This window comes from Phocoena phocoena, chromosome 11 (genome assembly GCF_963924675.1).
Source record: "Phocoena phocoena chromosome 11, mPhoPho1.1, whole genome shotgun sequence".
Classification (NCBI taxonomy): Eukaryota; Metazoa; Chordata; class Mammalia; order Artiodactyla; family Phocoenidae; genus Phocoena; species Phocoena phocoena.
Window position 1 is genome coordinate 100,007,545 of NC_089229.1, and position 16,681 is coordinate 100,024,225.

Genomic DNA, 16,681 nt, shown 5'->3' on the forward strand with positions numbered 1-16,681 from the left:
GTACTTGGTATGATCCCATTGTAACTAGGAAAAAACTTCTGACATGGGACAGGCTAGTAAACATTGAAAATAAGTTAGGAATTTATTTTAGAATAAGATATAAGAAAAACATGGTAAATTGCTAACTTGAAGTCTGAATTTATCCTACTTCTTTAATCCCAGATGTACAGTAAAACATAACTTAAGGAACTTGCCATAGTAAAGTAATAACTCCAATAGAGAACCCATTCCATCGGCTGCTAAATTTTGAAAAAAAAATGCATTGTGAAAGTCTTGAACCTATTTTCTCATTAAAAACATGTATTCCAGTTCCTAAGAGGGCCCAAAATGTGATGAGAAACTGCAAATTAGATATGTAGTGGGTGAGGATAAGTGGATGCTGCTGCATGTAGAGGGAGAAGCATGGATGAAGGCTGGAGAGGCATAGGTAGCTAGAAGCCAAGATAGTGACAGAGTATGTTAATGCCATCTTTTATTCATAAGGACATGCTCTCAGAAAGATGTGCCCAACTGAGAAAGAAAATAGGGGGCAGTACAGTTAATCTACCAATCAATCTTGATACATTTTCCAGAATATATTTTTAAGGAGAGGACAAATAGTTAACTTTTCTATCTCTAAGTAACATCAAACATAGAAGGTAAGAAAGAAGACTTCAAAACTCTAAAAACATAAATGTAACTGAGTTTTTCTGTGGCTTGAGAACTTGACAGTAAAATTTTGAGAGCTTGGTAATTCATTCAGTTACAACTAAGTTGAACTTAGGATATTGAGTTTAATGTTGAGTGAGCAGACGCGTGTTATGTTGTGTGGCCCTGAAGCAGGAAGCAGTGTGTCCTGTGTAAGCTGGCTCTGGCTGTGCCCGAGGCTGTGCTCACTGTGTTGTGTCCTTCAGCCCCAGCAGCCCCTGGGAGATCTGGATGCTCAGCTGAGAAGAACGCTCAGTCCAGAGACCGTTGTGCTGACGTCTGCAGTTGGTGTGAGTTCTGATAAAATCTCCCCACAACCCTAATATATTATATTTCTGGATTATAAGCTGTAACCTAGACCATTATTAATACCTTTAACACCTAGTCAGAGTCTTTGCTTGTTCCAGTCGACAGAAATGAGACGATGAATGAAAGAGTAACACTGACCCAGTAGTGTAACTATGGAAAAAATTTGATTTGGGAGACACTTTTCTTGTCTTACCTGTGGTTACGATCATACCACAGATCAGTTCTATGGACTTTGTGTTTATGCTTTGAAGGAGGCTGTACTTTAAGTTCGAAGTCTTAACTTCTTCCTTTTAGGCTTGTGACACAATAATGTTCTGATTAAAACTACTTTTTCTATGAATATCCAAGTTATACTTTTGAGCATTCCATGAGAAAAATTAAGAAAGCAGTTTGGAGAGGTTAAGACTCAAAATTTCTTTTAAAAATCTATAAAATGCCTGTCTTTCTTTACATCAGACTTATTTTTAGGTTAGAAAGTCACTCTTTTAAAGTCACTGATGCTAAAGATGTTGTGTATCTGTGTGTGTTTGCAGCCCGTGTCCGTGGTGGCTCCAACAGCAGTTGTGGAAGCAGGAGCCCAGCTTCAGAAGGATGGTGAGAAGCATCCTTCTTCCTCTGTATTCCCACTTCCAGACCTTCCTGTAATTGATGGTAGAGGTTACTATGTCAAAGACACATTCTCGAGAGTTCGTAGGTGTACTTGAGACTGTGTTGAACAACATTTTTATGTATTTCATGATTGAGGAGCATTGATACTAATATTGAGAGCATGTAATATCAGCAAAGTTGTGAATTTTTTACTTTTTTTTTTTGAGGGGTAGCATGCCAGGGAGTAATGATAGTTTCTTAGCATAAGACCCTTTGTTATTATTAGCTCAGCCAAATCCTTGGTAAGAGATACAAGGAGATGCAAGCATATTTATAAAAGTTAATTCATTGGCCACCTCTTGACTTTTGAGATGTGTAGAAATATAGATAAGTTTGAACAGCATTGATGGTAGAAATACAAATGTAAGATTTCAAATCATCAGTTTAAACATTATTATTTTTTTTTTTTTGGCTGTGTTGTGTCTTCATTGCTGTGCGCGGGCTTTCTAGTTGCGGCGAGCGGGGGCTACTCTTTGTTGTGGTGCGCGGGCTTCTCATTGTGGTGGCTTCTCTTGTTGCAGAGCATGGGCTCTAGGCGTGCGGGCTTCAGTAGTTGTGGCTCATGGGCTGTAGAGCACAGGCTTCAGTAGTTATGGCGCATGGGCTTGGTTGCTCCGCGGCATGTGGGATCTTCACAGACCAGGGCTCGAACCCGTGTCCCCTGCATTGGCAGGCGGATTCTTAACCACTGTGCCACCAGGGAAGCCCCCAAACATTTTAATCTATTTCTGGAGTCTCTAGACTTGGTCTGTCCATAAATATCTCTTTTTTAAAAAGGCACATTTCCAACTTAATTTTGTAAAAATTGTCCATACCAACAACTTAAATGTTTTCTTAGAACTTTTATCACCATGTGCTTAGTCATAAGTTCATTATCAGCTACTAGTGCTGTAAAGTTTTGTTGTAAGTCTCTTTTCACCATCAGTCCCACAGAACCTGGGAAACGTAACTTATTTTTTGTTGCCTTTTCCTTCAGAATCATTTATAATCAAAAGTGAAAATAATTGAATGAGATATGCTTAATGTAATTTTATATAGCACGTGCTTAATAATATTTTTCCCTTTTTATTATATCCATTCTCCTCAACACCACCTGACATAAATGTAATTCCCTGAGCAACTATTAATAAGATTACCTGAATGCTCTTCTTCCTGTCTTCCTTAAGTGCTAAATTTCACTTAAAACCTTTCTAAAGTAAATTATTTTCAAGGCAGTCACAATCTGAATTGGCTCTCATTTTAAAAGAAGTGACTTGAAAGTCAGTGGAACAGATTAGAAAGTCTAGAAATGGACAAACTAAAATGTGATGTAGAAAATGAAAAAGGTGACCTTTCAAATCAGTGAGAAAAGGGGATATTTCAGTAAATGGTTTGGGACAACTGGACAGCCATTTGGAAAAAAGTAAAGATAGATCACTAGCCTAGGCCAAAGTAAATTCAAAATGGAACAAAGGTGGAAAATGAGCTCATAAAACAGGACTGTACGAAAACAAAAGGATCTTTTTTTTTTTTTCCAATTGTCTAGAGCAGGGTTGACAAACTTGTTCTGTAAAAGGCCAGGAAGGGAATATTTTAGGTTTTGCTGGCCATACGGTCTCTGTCATAGCTACTCAAGTATCCAACATATTGTAGCCTAAAAGGAGTAATAGATAATAAATAAAGGAAGGAGTTTAACTGTGTTCCAATAAAATTTATTTATAAAAACAAGCAGTGGGCTAAATTTGGTCCACAGATCATAGTTTGCTGCTCCCTGATATAGAGAAAGATGTTATTATTACATTTAATCCCCAACCCAGAAGCATTAATAGATTTTAAATTTCTGCATGGGGAGAAAAAGTACTGTTTTGTCCGAAGATAAATGGAAAACTGGGAAATGTGTGTGTTGTATATTCGTATCACAAAAAGGACTAGTTTTGTTAATATAAAGAATTTATGTAAATTTGGCATGGACCAAGGAATAATCAAAAGATACAGAAAAAAAAGAAACTTAGACATGAAGATACTTAACTTCCTTCATGAAACAAATGCAGAATAAAACTACAAGTGATTGTATTTCTCACCTGTCCTTGGTAAATTCAGAAGTTTAAAAGCCACTGGTGACTTGGTACAGCCTTTTTGGAGATCAGTTTATGTCTGTCAGTGTTTTAAATGACAGGGATTCAGTATTGGGTTGGCCAAAAAGTTTGTTTCGGTTCCTAAATGAACTTTTTAGCCAACCCAATACTTCTATTTTTAGGTATTTATTTCACAGATCTATAAGAATATACATATTAGAGCACTTTTATAGTAACAAGAAGTTCGGAATAAGTTAAATTCCCATCAGTAGAAGCCTGGATAAAATGTGGTACATTTTTAAATTTTTCATATGTATATACATATGCTACAACCCTGGGCAGCCATTAGAAGGAATGAGACGGTGTGGAAAGACCTCCTCAGTAACATCTCTAAATGCAAGTAGCAAAAGCAATATTCTGCTGGTTGTATAAAGTAAAGAAAATGCTGATCTATATTAACTATCTCTAGAAAGAAACTCAAACAAGTGATTGTCCCTAAAGAGGAGGACCTCGGTGGCTTTAAAGTGGCTCAAAACTACTTACCAGTGATTCTGCCACTTACACTGTCCTGCTCCAGGATTTTGCTTAAGTGTTGCCTAAACCAGTTTGTCATAGCTGGTTTTCATTTAAAAATGGGTCTTTAGTATCCTAGGTAAAATCTTACTGTTTGCTTCATATATTTCTGCCTTTGAATCATAGGATGAAATTGTAGTGTCATTTCCTGTTAGCCTTAGTTTATTTTGTTGTTTTTTGTCTTTTTTTTGCGGTATGCGGGCCTCTCACTGTTGTGGCCTCTCCCGTTGCGGAGCACAGGCTCCGGGTGCGCAGGCTCAGCGGCCATGACTCACGGGCCCAGACGCTCCGCGGCATGTGGGATCTTCCCGGACCGGGGCACGAACCCGTGTCCCCCGCATTGGCAGGTGGACTCTCAACCACTGCGCCACCAGGGAAGCCCAGCCTTAGTTTTTATAGTATCTCTTCATGTTTGAGTTAGGCCATGAAGCCACCTTGGTGCTGTGTGACTTTTATTCCTCCAAACAGTGCCATGTCGTCTGTGCGAGTGTACAAGGGAAGGTAGAGGGTTTCACAGCGATACAGTCTTTCACACTCAAGGTGTCTAGTAGGAAAGCAAACAGTAACTGTTTCCCCTTGTTGGACAGGGTCAGGGAAAGGGAGGTAAGGAAATCTCTTTCTTCTTCTGATGTAGTCTCATTTTGCTGTGTTTCTGGCTGAAGCAAAAAGAAGCCAAGTAAAAAAAGATGCTGATTTAAGTTCTTTTCCTCCTCTATGTACTTGTTTCAGTGTCTCAAGTCACAGAAGGTCCTATCCTAGCACCCACTTCAGGGACTGGTGTTTTTAAGATGGGGCGATTTCAGGTAAGACAGTCACTGCTGGGGGATTGTGTATATAATAAAAAAGGGATTCCCAATTTGGGGGGAGTGTGTATATAATAAAATTATTATCTACCTTTTGGGACCTAATTGCCATCAATGATATATTTCTTTTATATAAAGCACTTTTTAGCTCTTTATCATTTTCCCCTCTTAAAAATAATACATGCTAATTAAAGAAAATAAAGAATATTTAGAACAGTAGAGAAAACAGTAGATAGTCACACTCTCTGCCCATCTTCCACCCCACCCCCCGGGATTACTCTTTGGGGTGTGTTTCTTTCTGTTCCTTTGCTCTGTACACGTGTGTATCTAACATTGGCCCTGCTTCTCCTCTGAATGATATTGATACTTGGTAGCTTTTTCCCATCTGGTAGTAGGTTTATCTAACCATTTTCCTATTGTCAGTCATTAGGTGGTTTCTGATTTTTCCAACACAGTAAGTAAAGTAACAGTGAACGTCTTTGTATATAAAAACATTTTCCATGTTTAGGATAATTTTCTTAGGATTAATTTCCAAAGTGAAAATACTGAGTCATCATCAAATAATACCATCTAATTGTATTTTCCCAGTTGGGAAACAAGTGAACATTTTCTGGCTTAGTACATAGGGCTATACAAGCTTTGAAAATCTTTTTTTTTTCTTTTTCTGTTTTCACACCTGCATTCTTATTATTCTCATGATAGCAATTGAAGTTGGGGATATTAGGTCATATTTTTCTCATTTGTAAACTGAGTTTCTCAGAGTTTGTCGCCGCGCTGAGTTTGTATTTATAATAAAATACGTTGTCGAACTAGGACAACGATCTAGATCCTTCTTTTAGCACCGGCTAGTTGTGCTGATTCTTGAAGCTTAGCTGGCATTTAACATTTATTGGATTTAATCTTTGTAGTTTTTCTTGTTCACAAGCAGCCCTCGATATTCCGTGACCTGTTGTTATTTATATTTTCACTAAGATGTACTCTGAGCCCTGTGCACAACATGAGATATGAGAGTAAATCATTTACTTAGCTTAGCCAGCCACTCAGAATCTACATCTCATCTGTACATCTCCGTATAGATATGTCATGCTCTACAGTGAATGGTATTCAGTTTATTTTCACAGTCAGAGATGGAGGGGCTATGCAAACAATCAGCCTACTCAGACTGGGAAATAAAGTGATTCACTTTGGTCTCTTTCCGTCAGGTTTCAGTTGCAATGGATGATCCCCAGAAAGAGGGTAAAAATAAGTCAGAAGATGTAAAGTCTGTTCATTTTGAATCCAGTACTTCAGAGTCCTCAGTGCTGTCAAGCAGTAGTCCAGAGAGTACCCTGGTGAGGCCAGAGCCCAATGGGATAGCCGTCCGTGGCGTCTCTTCAGATATGCCGGATAGTAGCGCCCGTAAAACTCCTGAAACTGGGCAGCCAACCAAGGTTGGACGTTTTCAGGTGACAACTACAGCAAGCAAAGTCGGTCGTTTCTCCGTTTCAAGAACCGAAGACGAGATTACTGAGGCAAAGAAGGAGGGACCAGTGGTATCTCCTCCTTTTCTGGAGTTGGGACATGATGTTCTTCCTGCTGTGATACCAAAGAAAGAGAAGCCCGAACTGTCAGAGGCTGCACATCTGAACGGGCCGTCCTCTGACCTGGAGGCTGCCTTCCTCGGTCGGGATGTGGACGATGGCTCAGGGAGTCCGCACTCCCCGCAGCTGAGCTCAAAGAGCCTCCCTGTCCAGGGCCTGAGTCATTCCTTCAACTCCTCTTACATGAGCAGCGACAATGAATCAGATATTGAAGATGAGGACTTGAAGTTAGAGCTGCGGCGGCTACGAGAAAAGTACGTGCGTTTCTCCTGTGAAGGGGTACCGGCAGAGCCATATGAAGAGCTGGCTCCCAGAGCTGGAGGGTGGGGTGTACGAGAGCTGGCTGTCTGAAGGTAGTTCTTGCAGAACCGCTTCAGCGCCTGGGCATTACTCGTAGCATGTTATTGTTGTCAGTGGCTCTTTTGCGTTGTGAGCCTCATCTTAGCTATTATTGGTCTACCAGATGAACCTGGTAATGACACTGGGATATGGATTACGATAGCAGGTTTTCTTGGTCACGTTTGATGAACTGGGTCCGTTCTGATTCGCAAGTTCAGTATTCCTGTGTAGAGCTTCCAAGTCAGGAAATCTCTTTCTCCTAACACATCACCAACCATTTGTGGTTGGCTAGGAGCTTGCTGGAATTTGGCTTGGGTAACGGAGGCCAGCAAGAGGAGCTGACACACTAGAATCACAAGGTGACAGCAGTTAGATTCAGTACATTTGGGGGAAGGATTCACTGGTGAGTAAATACGTGAATGGAGGTTAAATAATGTTGTTAATTCTTGTTTGAACAAAGGTGGTTATACTTTTGAATTATGCTTGGTTATCTTTCATAGACATCTTAAAGAGATTCAAGACCTGCAGAGTCGCCAGAAGCATGAAATTGAATCTTTGTATACCAAACTGGGCAAGGTTCCTCCTGCCGTCATCATTCCGCCAGCTGCCCCCCTTGCAGGGAGAAGAAGGCGACCCACCAAAAGCAAAGGCAACAAGTCTAGTCGCAGCAGTTCCTTGGGGAATAAAAGCCCTGGACCAGGTCAGCCGTGGCTGTCCCATCTTATGTTTTTGTCTCCAAATGTGTATATAACCTACGGAACATTTGTTAAATTTCGAAGGCGTTTGACTTCCCTAATACGCTTGCTTCCTTGCCTTGTCTACTCCCCGTATTTATAGAACGTCTTTTGAGTTTATGGAAGACAGGTCAGTGCTATGACCTATTCCTTTGTAATCCATATTGCCTCCGTTTATAGTTGTTGATGAGGATAAAACACTTAGCTTTGCCTGCTAACTCGTGGAGCTCACATTTCACCAAGCTCGTAGGCAGTTGAGAGAAAATTCATTGTTCTCTGTTAGTAAAGTCCAGGTAGATTCTTCCTTTTTAATGAATGAATTGGTCATAATTACAACAGGGATGAATGTAAATTTCATGTAAGTATTTGGGTATGTCATATGATAATTTCCTTGGCTAAAGTTTTTGTTTTATTTATCTGTATTGGAATAAAGAACTTCCTAGTGTTTATAATCAAAAAAATAGTTAAATCATAATCTCTGGAAATGAATTGTAGTTTACCTATTTTTTATTATGATAGCGAGTTTTTACCCTTTGGTGAAATTATGGTAATGTTAACAGATAACTAGTTGAAAAGTGAAAGCAGCTAAAATAAGTTTATACCTCATACTTGCTCTTCAGTTCTAATATAAATATGTTGGAAAGCAGTTGTAAGCTTAACAGCTTTCCATTCTCTGGAAGCTTTCAGAGAGCCCAGCTTTTCTCTAGCACGCGAGAGCCAGTTCGTTAGGAGACGTGTGGTGATGAGGAATAGCAGCTAATTCAGGTTCTGATCCCAATTTTGACCTTCTTTGTGCGTGGACTTCTAGTCCACTAGCCACTAAGGGATAGAGAAGTTAGTCCATTTCAGGCCACCTGGCTAATGATTGAAAGCCACCTTTTAAGAATAATTTTAAATACGCATTACTCTCCAGTCCCTACATCATTTTCGACATCTCTTTTGTACTTGATCTGACACATGTACAGGAAAGACTAAGCAGAGACTGTCTCTGGAACCAGTTTGTATCATGATCCAACTCAGTGTTTATAAGAGGGTAAAAAAGGCAATGCTGAGATTGCAAAATGGAATTCTCTCATGTCCACTGCACGTGCTAGTCTTCTTGCTCAGCTTAGACTTGGAATCATCCAAGTTGTCCATGGCTCAGCATCTTCAGGGATGGGGTCCTGTAGCCCTGTTGCCTGTTGAGTCTCCTGCTACATCTCACTTCCCCTCCTGTCAGTGAGACCCTTGCTCTTTGATCTCTTATAGTTTTTGGCCCATTATTAATCCGTCAGTGGGACACATTGGAGGAAAGACAGTGCCTGTCAGGTGTGGTTGGAAGGCTGTGCACGTTCCCTCATGCCGCTGTGTCTTTTGGCAGGTAACCTGTCTGGCCAGAGTGCAGCTTCAGTCTTGCACCCGCAGCAGACCCTCCCCGCTCCTGGCAACATCCCAGAGACGGGGCAGAATCAGCTGTTACAGCCCCTTAAGCCATCTCCCTCCAGTGACAACCTGTATTCAGCCTTCACCAGTGATGGTGCCATTTCAGTACCAAGCCTTTCTGCTCCAGGTCAAGGTAAGAAATCAGAGCAGCCAGCATCTTCCAAGAACATTAAAATGGACGTATTGCCATATGTGGGACAAAAGCCTGGTGAGGAACCTGTTCAGGTGGGTTGGAGGAGCAGCTGACCAGGAACCAGCCGCACGGTACCCACATGATTCTTTGGGCTGTAAGGGGAGTGGGTGGGATCACTGCTCCCATCGGGTGGAAATAGGTTTTTTCAAGGGACTACAGTAAAAAGTGACACCTGTGCCCTGTGAAGCCTCAGTGAGATGAGTGACTCCTTTGGGATTTGGAGCGTATGCTTTAATACTAGACTGGGATTTCCTGGACCACATTCTAAGGAGTTTTAGCCATTTCTGAAAGTTAATGCATTTGATTAGCCAGTGTAGACTTCTAAGATTTCTAAGTATGAGAGACACATACTAAAATGAATTCAAGTTTTTACCCATAATCTACTTCCCAAATATAGGTTAATAAACAAATGTTTAATAAAATGATCACTGAGAACATTCCTGTAGAGGAAGGACCTTCTGGTAACATTAGATCTAGAAGCTGAAAGGAGTTGGGCCTGTGGGTGGAGAAGAGTGAAATCAGGAATCTAGATAGTGAAGTAGGTGCTTTCGCCACAGCGCCACAGAAGTTAGGCGTTAGGCCGCCTCCCAGCAGGATGAGTGTCCTTGGGGGAGGCGCTCGGTCTAGGCAGGTGGCGGGACTGCGGCCTGACCCTCCTGCCCCACATCCAGGCCTGTCCTGGAAGCTCATACCTCTGTGTGCTGTCCTAGCGCATCTCACTCTCCAGCCTCGGGTTCTAACGTCTCGTAGCTGTGTTCTGTCTCTTCTCTCCCCATTCTTCCCTGTTCTTCCCCTCTCACAGGCTGTGCGAAGTTTAACTGTGCGTCTGAGCAGGTGACGTTCAAACCTGGTGGCAGGAGGACCCGATTTCTGAGTACGCCCTGCTTGGCTCTTTGTGTGTAACACCTTTACTCCTTCCTTGTCCTTGTGTTTCTGCCGCTTGGATCTGTTGTTTCACGCAGTCCATGTGCATTTGTCTTGGCTGAACTACTATTACCCTCAGAAGTTTGGGTCTCTGTTAATTATGATAAAAGATGTAGAAATAACAATAGGTTTCTGTAAACATCAAAATAAGTTTCTGGAAGAATTGCCTCTTCCTAGGCCCGTGACAGAGGGCACGGGGTTGCTCTGCATAGCGAAATCTGGGCTCACAGTCCTGCTCAGCACTGCCCCCTGCTGTGGCATTAGAAGCCACAGAAAGCATCTTGGCCACTGGTACCGGGAAAAGTTACACCCTATTTTTCTCTTCTTCTTCAGAGTAGGTTGGAATCTTTTTTTTTTTCCCCCTCAATTAAGCATAACCATCTAGCAATTGAGAAGATGCTAGAATCTCTTCATTGGATGTTTTCACCACCACTACCCTGTAACTCCATGAAATCAGAATTTCAGAAAGGGTTTCAGTGTAGTTCTTATAAGGCTTACTAAAGACTGAAGGGCCAGCACCTGCAAGCAGAAATGGGCTTTTTAACAAGAATGCTGGGATTTCTCAGCTTTCTTCCCCTGAACAGGGCACAATAGCAAGTCACCCAACCTCTCCAGCCCATCTCCCCACGTGTGGAATGCAGGTGGTCCTACACAAATCAGATAAGATCACATGCACAAGACATTATTTCTCTCTGATTAAACCACACCTGCCTGGCACGTAGCAGGTAGTCGGTAAACGTATGTTGAAATAAAAATTTTTTAAACAAAAATAAGGCTCAAGTAGAAAACCTTTGTTAGAGTTCAGGTAAAGATCTTCTCTGTTAAGGCCTCAAACTTCTGATGTGGTTACTGAAGTGCTTTTTAAATGCATGTGCTCGGACCATCGTTGTTTCTGAGTATGATTCAGAGGTCCTTGGGCACTAGTCTAGGGCTGTTTAACAAAGAGGGAGGTGGAAGGCTTACCCAATTTAGTAGGGTTTTTTTTGCAGTACGCGGGCCTCTCACTGTTGTGGCCTCTCCCGTTGCGGAGCACAGGCTCCGGACGCGCAGGCTCAGCGGCCATGGCTCATGGGCCCAGCCGCTCCGCGGCATGTGGGTTCTTCCCGGACCGGGGCACAAACCCATGTCCCCTGCATCGGCAGGCGGACTCTCAACCACTGCGCCACCAGGGAAGCCCCAATTTGGTAGGTTTTTGAGCACTGAGATCAGTAGCTTTTCTGGCAAGGCTAGGCTGGACCAAGAATATTAGCTCCTTGACACTTAAGCAAGCATTTAATTTATATGTCCAGCTAGAAAGAGGAAAAGACATCAACAGTAGGAGACAAGTGTTTTGAAATAAAGTGTGATGTGTCAGGCCTGTGTTACGTAGCCTGAAATGTCTAAGAGGGAAGGAAGAGAACCAGGGCTTTTTGTGGAGGAGTGTAGTGTGACGGGTACCACTTCAGATGAGATAATGCAGCAAATCCTCATCACACTCTTAAAGGTAGGTGGTATTACACTGTTGTTCAGGTGAAAGTGATTAGAAGTATTAAACTTTATCACTTCCTTTTGGGTCTTAAAATTAGAGGCCCTACCTCTGTTGAAGGCATGTCAGTGTACATCACGTAAGCCTTGATGAACAAATCACAAGAGGCAGGTTTAAAGCAAATATGGAGGGCCCATGGTTAGGACTCGGTGATTTCACTGCCGTGGCCCCAGGTTCAATCCCTGGTCAGGGAACTAAGATCCCATCCTGGAAGCCGTGCAACGAGGCCAAAAAAAAAAGCCAAAAAGCAAATATGGAAAGAGAACCGGGGCTCACAGGCATGGGGTCTCAACTAGTCTCCGATGCTTTACTCTATGCTTTCAAAATAGATAATGGTTTGGAAGCACGGCTTGGCTTAATGCTTTATTTATGTTCAAAAGTTGCTTGTTTTCCACATATTTTTAAAGATTTTTCTAGGAGGGAAAGGGTTAGTATTGTATGTCTAGGATGTGGAAATAGAGTGTTAGCCAATTTAAATTAAAACCGTAACAGTGGTACCATCTGTCAGCCTCCTGTGGTAGAATTGTTACTGCATTTAATTGAGTGCTTTGTTAACAACCCGGCAAGAGAAGCAGGAGCGGGAGCGGGGGACAGGGTCGGTGGAGAGACTGTGTGGGTGTTTGAAATTCAAGCAGTGAGACCCAGAGGGAGACTGGGGTTCATCCCAAACCTTGGTGCAGGGCATCGCTCTTGTAGGTACAAAGACTGGGTGTGGAAACTCACTTCTGCCAGCCGGGAACCAGCAGCCAGGAGGGTCCATCATACAGAATGGCATCTGTGGCAGGGCTCCCGGGTCCCTCCAGTCCGTCTCCCCTCCTGCTTTCTCTTGCTGGGACTTTGTGTGCTGTTTGGAGATTCTAAATATTTTCCACTGATGTTTCCTTATCTTTAACACACTGCTCTCTTTTTGTGCTTCAGGGAAGATGGTGAAAAAAGTCTGTCCTTGCAACCAGCTCTGTAGTAATTATCCTTTCTTTCTGTTACTTCCGGCCCTTGATTGCAAAGCCTGTTGCGCTTGAGGTCTTTGAATCCCGAAGCCTCGTGACTCTCGGACTCGCAGCTCCCGTCCGGCTAGTCCTGCACTTTTCTGGTGTCGTCTTTAACGTGCTCAGTTGCTGCCACTGGCTGTCCTTCCAGATTCAAGGTCACCTCACAGTGCTCTCATTGACGGCCCCGTGCCCTGGCTCTGGGACAGCTGTGGGTGGAGGCGCCTGCGGATGTGCGTAGGGGCCTCAGGGAGGCCTGGCTCCTTGGGAGAGAGTCCTGTAGTCAAAAACGTGTGCCCGGCGCTGTGCGCCCACGGGGATTCGGCCGGGACCGTGGCCTGCGAGAGCCTGGGCCCTCACATCGCAGTGGGAGCGGCTGCTGGGCTGCTGGGGGCAGGGACGCTCCGTGTAGACGGGAGGCTTCTCGTGAGAGCGAGGACAGTTCAGCAGCCCAGCAGCCGCCGAGAGGCCCTTCCAGAAAACTCTGCGCTTGGGAGACTGGGCAGTAAGCTGTGGCTCGTAGGCGTTGTCACTAGGATCCGGCGGTGGGGTGGGGGCATGTATTACGGCAGGAGAACATCAGAAAGAGAATTTCTGGTGGTAAAGGATGCACGACTTTTAGAGCTTTGGGCAGAACTGAAGAAGGTTCAAAGGATAGTCATATCCTCTCAGGAAGGCGAGCAGCATCGTCAGAAATACCTGCGTTACCAGTGCTCCTCAGCGCTCTAGAGCACGCTTTCTCTAGAGCTGCAGTGGGCCACACGCACTCCCCGTTCTCCTGGGCTTCATTAGCCAAGTCAGCTCTTCCTGGGAGTTAATTCCTGGTCAGAAAGGGATGTGTGTGTGTGTCTGTGTCCTTTAACGGGAAAGCTATTTTCAGAAGCCAGAATGAGAAGGTGAACTGTGAGGCTGACTCTCCCCCGTGGTGTAAACCCCACATTCAGAATCCAGTGTCGTGTAACCAGATGAGGCCATAAAGGGGCCTCAGCATCAGCGGCGACTGGCATGAGACCAGAGGGTGTGGTTCTAGCATGAGCAGTTTGTGGCCGGCAGTGCTCAGCTCTGCAAGCTTCTGAATTTGGCTTTTGACAGCTCTGCTCACTTGTGATTATGTTTTGTTTTCATCGTCTCGCTCACCATCAAGCTCGCGAAGCAGCTGTCACTCAAGGAGGATGGCGGTCCTCATGCATGTGATGCGCTTGCTCTCAGGATCTCGTCATTAGCACGACCGCCATCCTCGCTGCCTGCGCTTCCCGCCCCAGCGCTGTCTCACTGCTGTCCGGGGAACGCTGTCTCCTGTGCTTTTCCACTTTGCACCTGGGCCTCCTGTTCCACAGGGCGCTTACTCTTCCCTTTACACGGTGTGTGTGATAGCAGCCCCCGTGGCTCTGGCGGGCACTGAGAGAGTGAGCTGACAACACGTGCAGTCGGCCCGGCTTGTCTTGCCTTGGTGATAAGAAGCACGTGCCCCTCGCACTCTGCAGCTTCACCTCAGAATAGCTGTTCCTCTAGGACATGTGTGCTCGGGTGTGCCGTTCCTGGGTGGCCTCGAGAGCAGCAGTGGATTACAGGGGGCTTCTACGTGGCAGGGTTGCTTCCGGTGTGCTGCTTGGATCTTGAAAGCAGGAAGATGCGTGCATTTAAATATCTAGCCCTGGCAGTATTGGGGATCTTAAGTGCTAATGGCTCACAGCCTACCCCAACAGCTTTCATTTGTTCTGCAGCAAATGCGAGATCTGGTAAGAAAGTGGGGGGTGACGGGAAAACACAAGACGTGACTCTTCTTTCCCTCTTCCCTAAAACTCGCCTCTTCGAATAATCGCCAGTGTGCCCTCCAGCAGAGCCGAAATCAGGCAGGACACAGACTCCTTTCTTTCTCATCAAACCATAGAAATAGAATTCCTTCATCACAGCCCCAAAGCGTCCTCCCCTCCGCACCCCTGCCTCAGCTGGGCGTGCATGAGAGTGCTTGCTCTTCTGGGGAGTGGGGGCCGTAGAGGCCTTGAAGCAGCGGAACCGAGGTCATCTTTGGGAAGCCACGCCTTCCTGGAGCTGAAAGACTCAGGCACACCGTAGAGAGCCTTCCTCCTGAGCGCTCCTGGTTCTTTACTCAAAGGAAACGGGGAGACGTTGAAGCCTTAACTCTCGCAAGTTTGCGTTTTGCAGTTCATGTTTATGGGTCCAGGTGAAAAAGGCTTCCGACCAGAGCACGCTTTCTCTTGTCGCCCCTTTCTGTGAAAGAATGGCTGAAGACCATGATGGTCCCACATGGTTTGGGAGCCCATCTTTCCTGGGGCTTGTCTTTGCGTTCCTTTAACTCCTCCATGAACCCTGCCCAGTGCTCCAGGGATCCCCTTCTCTTGCCCTGTTCTGCAGCATTCTGGAGCAGCCAGCCTCACTGGCCACACCGCACAGCTCTCCTCCCCCCCAGGTGATGCTGGGCACGGAGGCCCAGAGCGAGTGTCTGCGCTCCAGGATGCCATGAGAATGGGCAGGAGGAGGTCCCCGCCCTCTGTACCTTCCCTCATCCGGAGTTGCTCAGCCTCATCTGGAGCTCCTGAAGAGAACCTGTTTCCATTAGCCTGTGGTGCCAGAGCATTTGGCTACATAAGAACCTTGGAACCTTCCTTTTCTTGCATGGCTTCCCACTTCACCCTCCCCATTCCGTGGTTTGCCATTCATCATCCTCGGAACTTTTTCCTCTCCCTGAAATTACAACCCAAGCCTCTTTTAATGGTTGTACTCTGTTTCTTTTTCTGACTTTAGGGACCAGCAGCACAAACACCGTTGGGGGAACAGTGAACAGCCAGGCCGCCCAGGCTCAGCCTCCTGCCATGACGTCCAGCAGGAAGGGCACGTTCACAGATGACCTGCACAAGTTGGTGGACAACTGGGCCCGAGACGCCATGAATCTCTCAGGCAGGAGAGGAAGCAAAGGACACATGAGTTACGAGGTCAGTCTGCCCCTTTTGCCATTTTCCGGATCCATCAGAGTATCAGTGAGCACATGTCTCGCTCGTATGAGGGACCTTCTTCGGTAGCTCATGAGTTTTAACACTTTTAAGAAAACAAGACAAAAATCACCCAGGTCCCCTTTTAGTTTTCCTGCCCTGAATCCCGAGCTCTGTATCGGTCAGCTCAGTTTTTTCTTCCCTTTTCCTTTCACACTCTGAACTACACACACACGACACCACCCACCTCCAATCAGAACAAGTATTTGATAAATATAAAGAGCCAGTAATTATGATGGAAGGTTGTCTGGGTGTTGTTTTCAGTGTCCCCTGCAAGATGAGAGCAGCCCGCTTCTGGAATTTTGTCTCAGTTCCACCCATTTCACACCCACAGCAGCTTCACATGGCATTGTTCTCTCCTCAGGGCCCTGGCATGGCGAGGAAGTTCTCCGCACCTGGTCAGCTGTGCGTCTCCATGACCTCAACCCTGGGTGGCTCCGCCCCCATCTCTGCAGCATCAGCTACCTCTCTAGGCCACTTCCCCAAGCCCATGTGCCCCCCGCAGCAGTACGGTTTCCCAACCCCCCCCTTTGGCACGCAGTGGAGCGGCACGGGCGGCCCAGCAACGCAGCCACTTAGCCAGTTCCAACCTGTGGGAACTGCCTCCTTACAGAACTTCAACATCAGCAACTTGCAGAAGTCCATCAGCAACCCTCCAGGTTCCAACCTGAGGACCACTTAGACCTAGAGGCGTTGACGGAGTAGATTGGGGGCAGGAGGTGGAGTGGTGAGGGGCAGGTGGAAGGGGGATGGGAAAGGAGCCTACCTACTAACTACTAGCGCTGCATTTAACTGGTTATTTCTCGCCAGACAGGAATGTGTTTAATACCGCTTAGAGCCCTCAGAGTGGAGAATCTCCCTGTGCTTTCACCGTTTATTGGAGTGGGATGAGG

The 16,681-nt window shown here is 45.2% G+C and overlaps 1 protein-coding gene across 3 annotated transcripts in view; it reads left to right on the forward strand.

The window, feature by feature from the left end:
• Window positions 1–16,470, forward strand: part of WNK1 (WNK lysine deficient protein kinase 1) — a 132,953-nt gene extending 116,483 nt beyond the window's left edge. For all 3 annotated transcript variants that reach the window (XM_065888287.1, XM_065888288.1, XM_065888289.1), the window contains 8 exons: window positions 894–977; window positions 1,530–1,590; window positions 5,001–5,074; window positions 6,277–6,908; window positions 7,494–7,693; window positions 9,088–9,282; window positions 15,544–15,731; window positions 16,153–16,470. In XM_065888287.1, the coding sequence (XP_065744359.1) occupies window positions 894–977; window positions 1,530–1,590; window positions 5,001–5,074; window positions 6,277–6,908; window positions 7,494–7,693; window positions 9,088–9,282; window positions 15,544–15,731; window positions 16,153–16,470 (1,752 nt within the window). The remainder of the gene's footprint in view (window positions 1–893; window positions 978–1,529; window positions 1,591–5,000; window positions 5,075–6,276; window positions 6,909–7,493; window positions 7,694–9,087; window positions 9,283–15,543; window positions 15,732–16,152) is intronic.
• The last annotated feature ends 211 nt before the right edge of the window (window positions 16,471–16,681 follow it).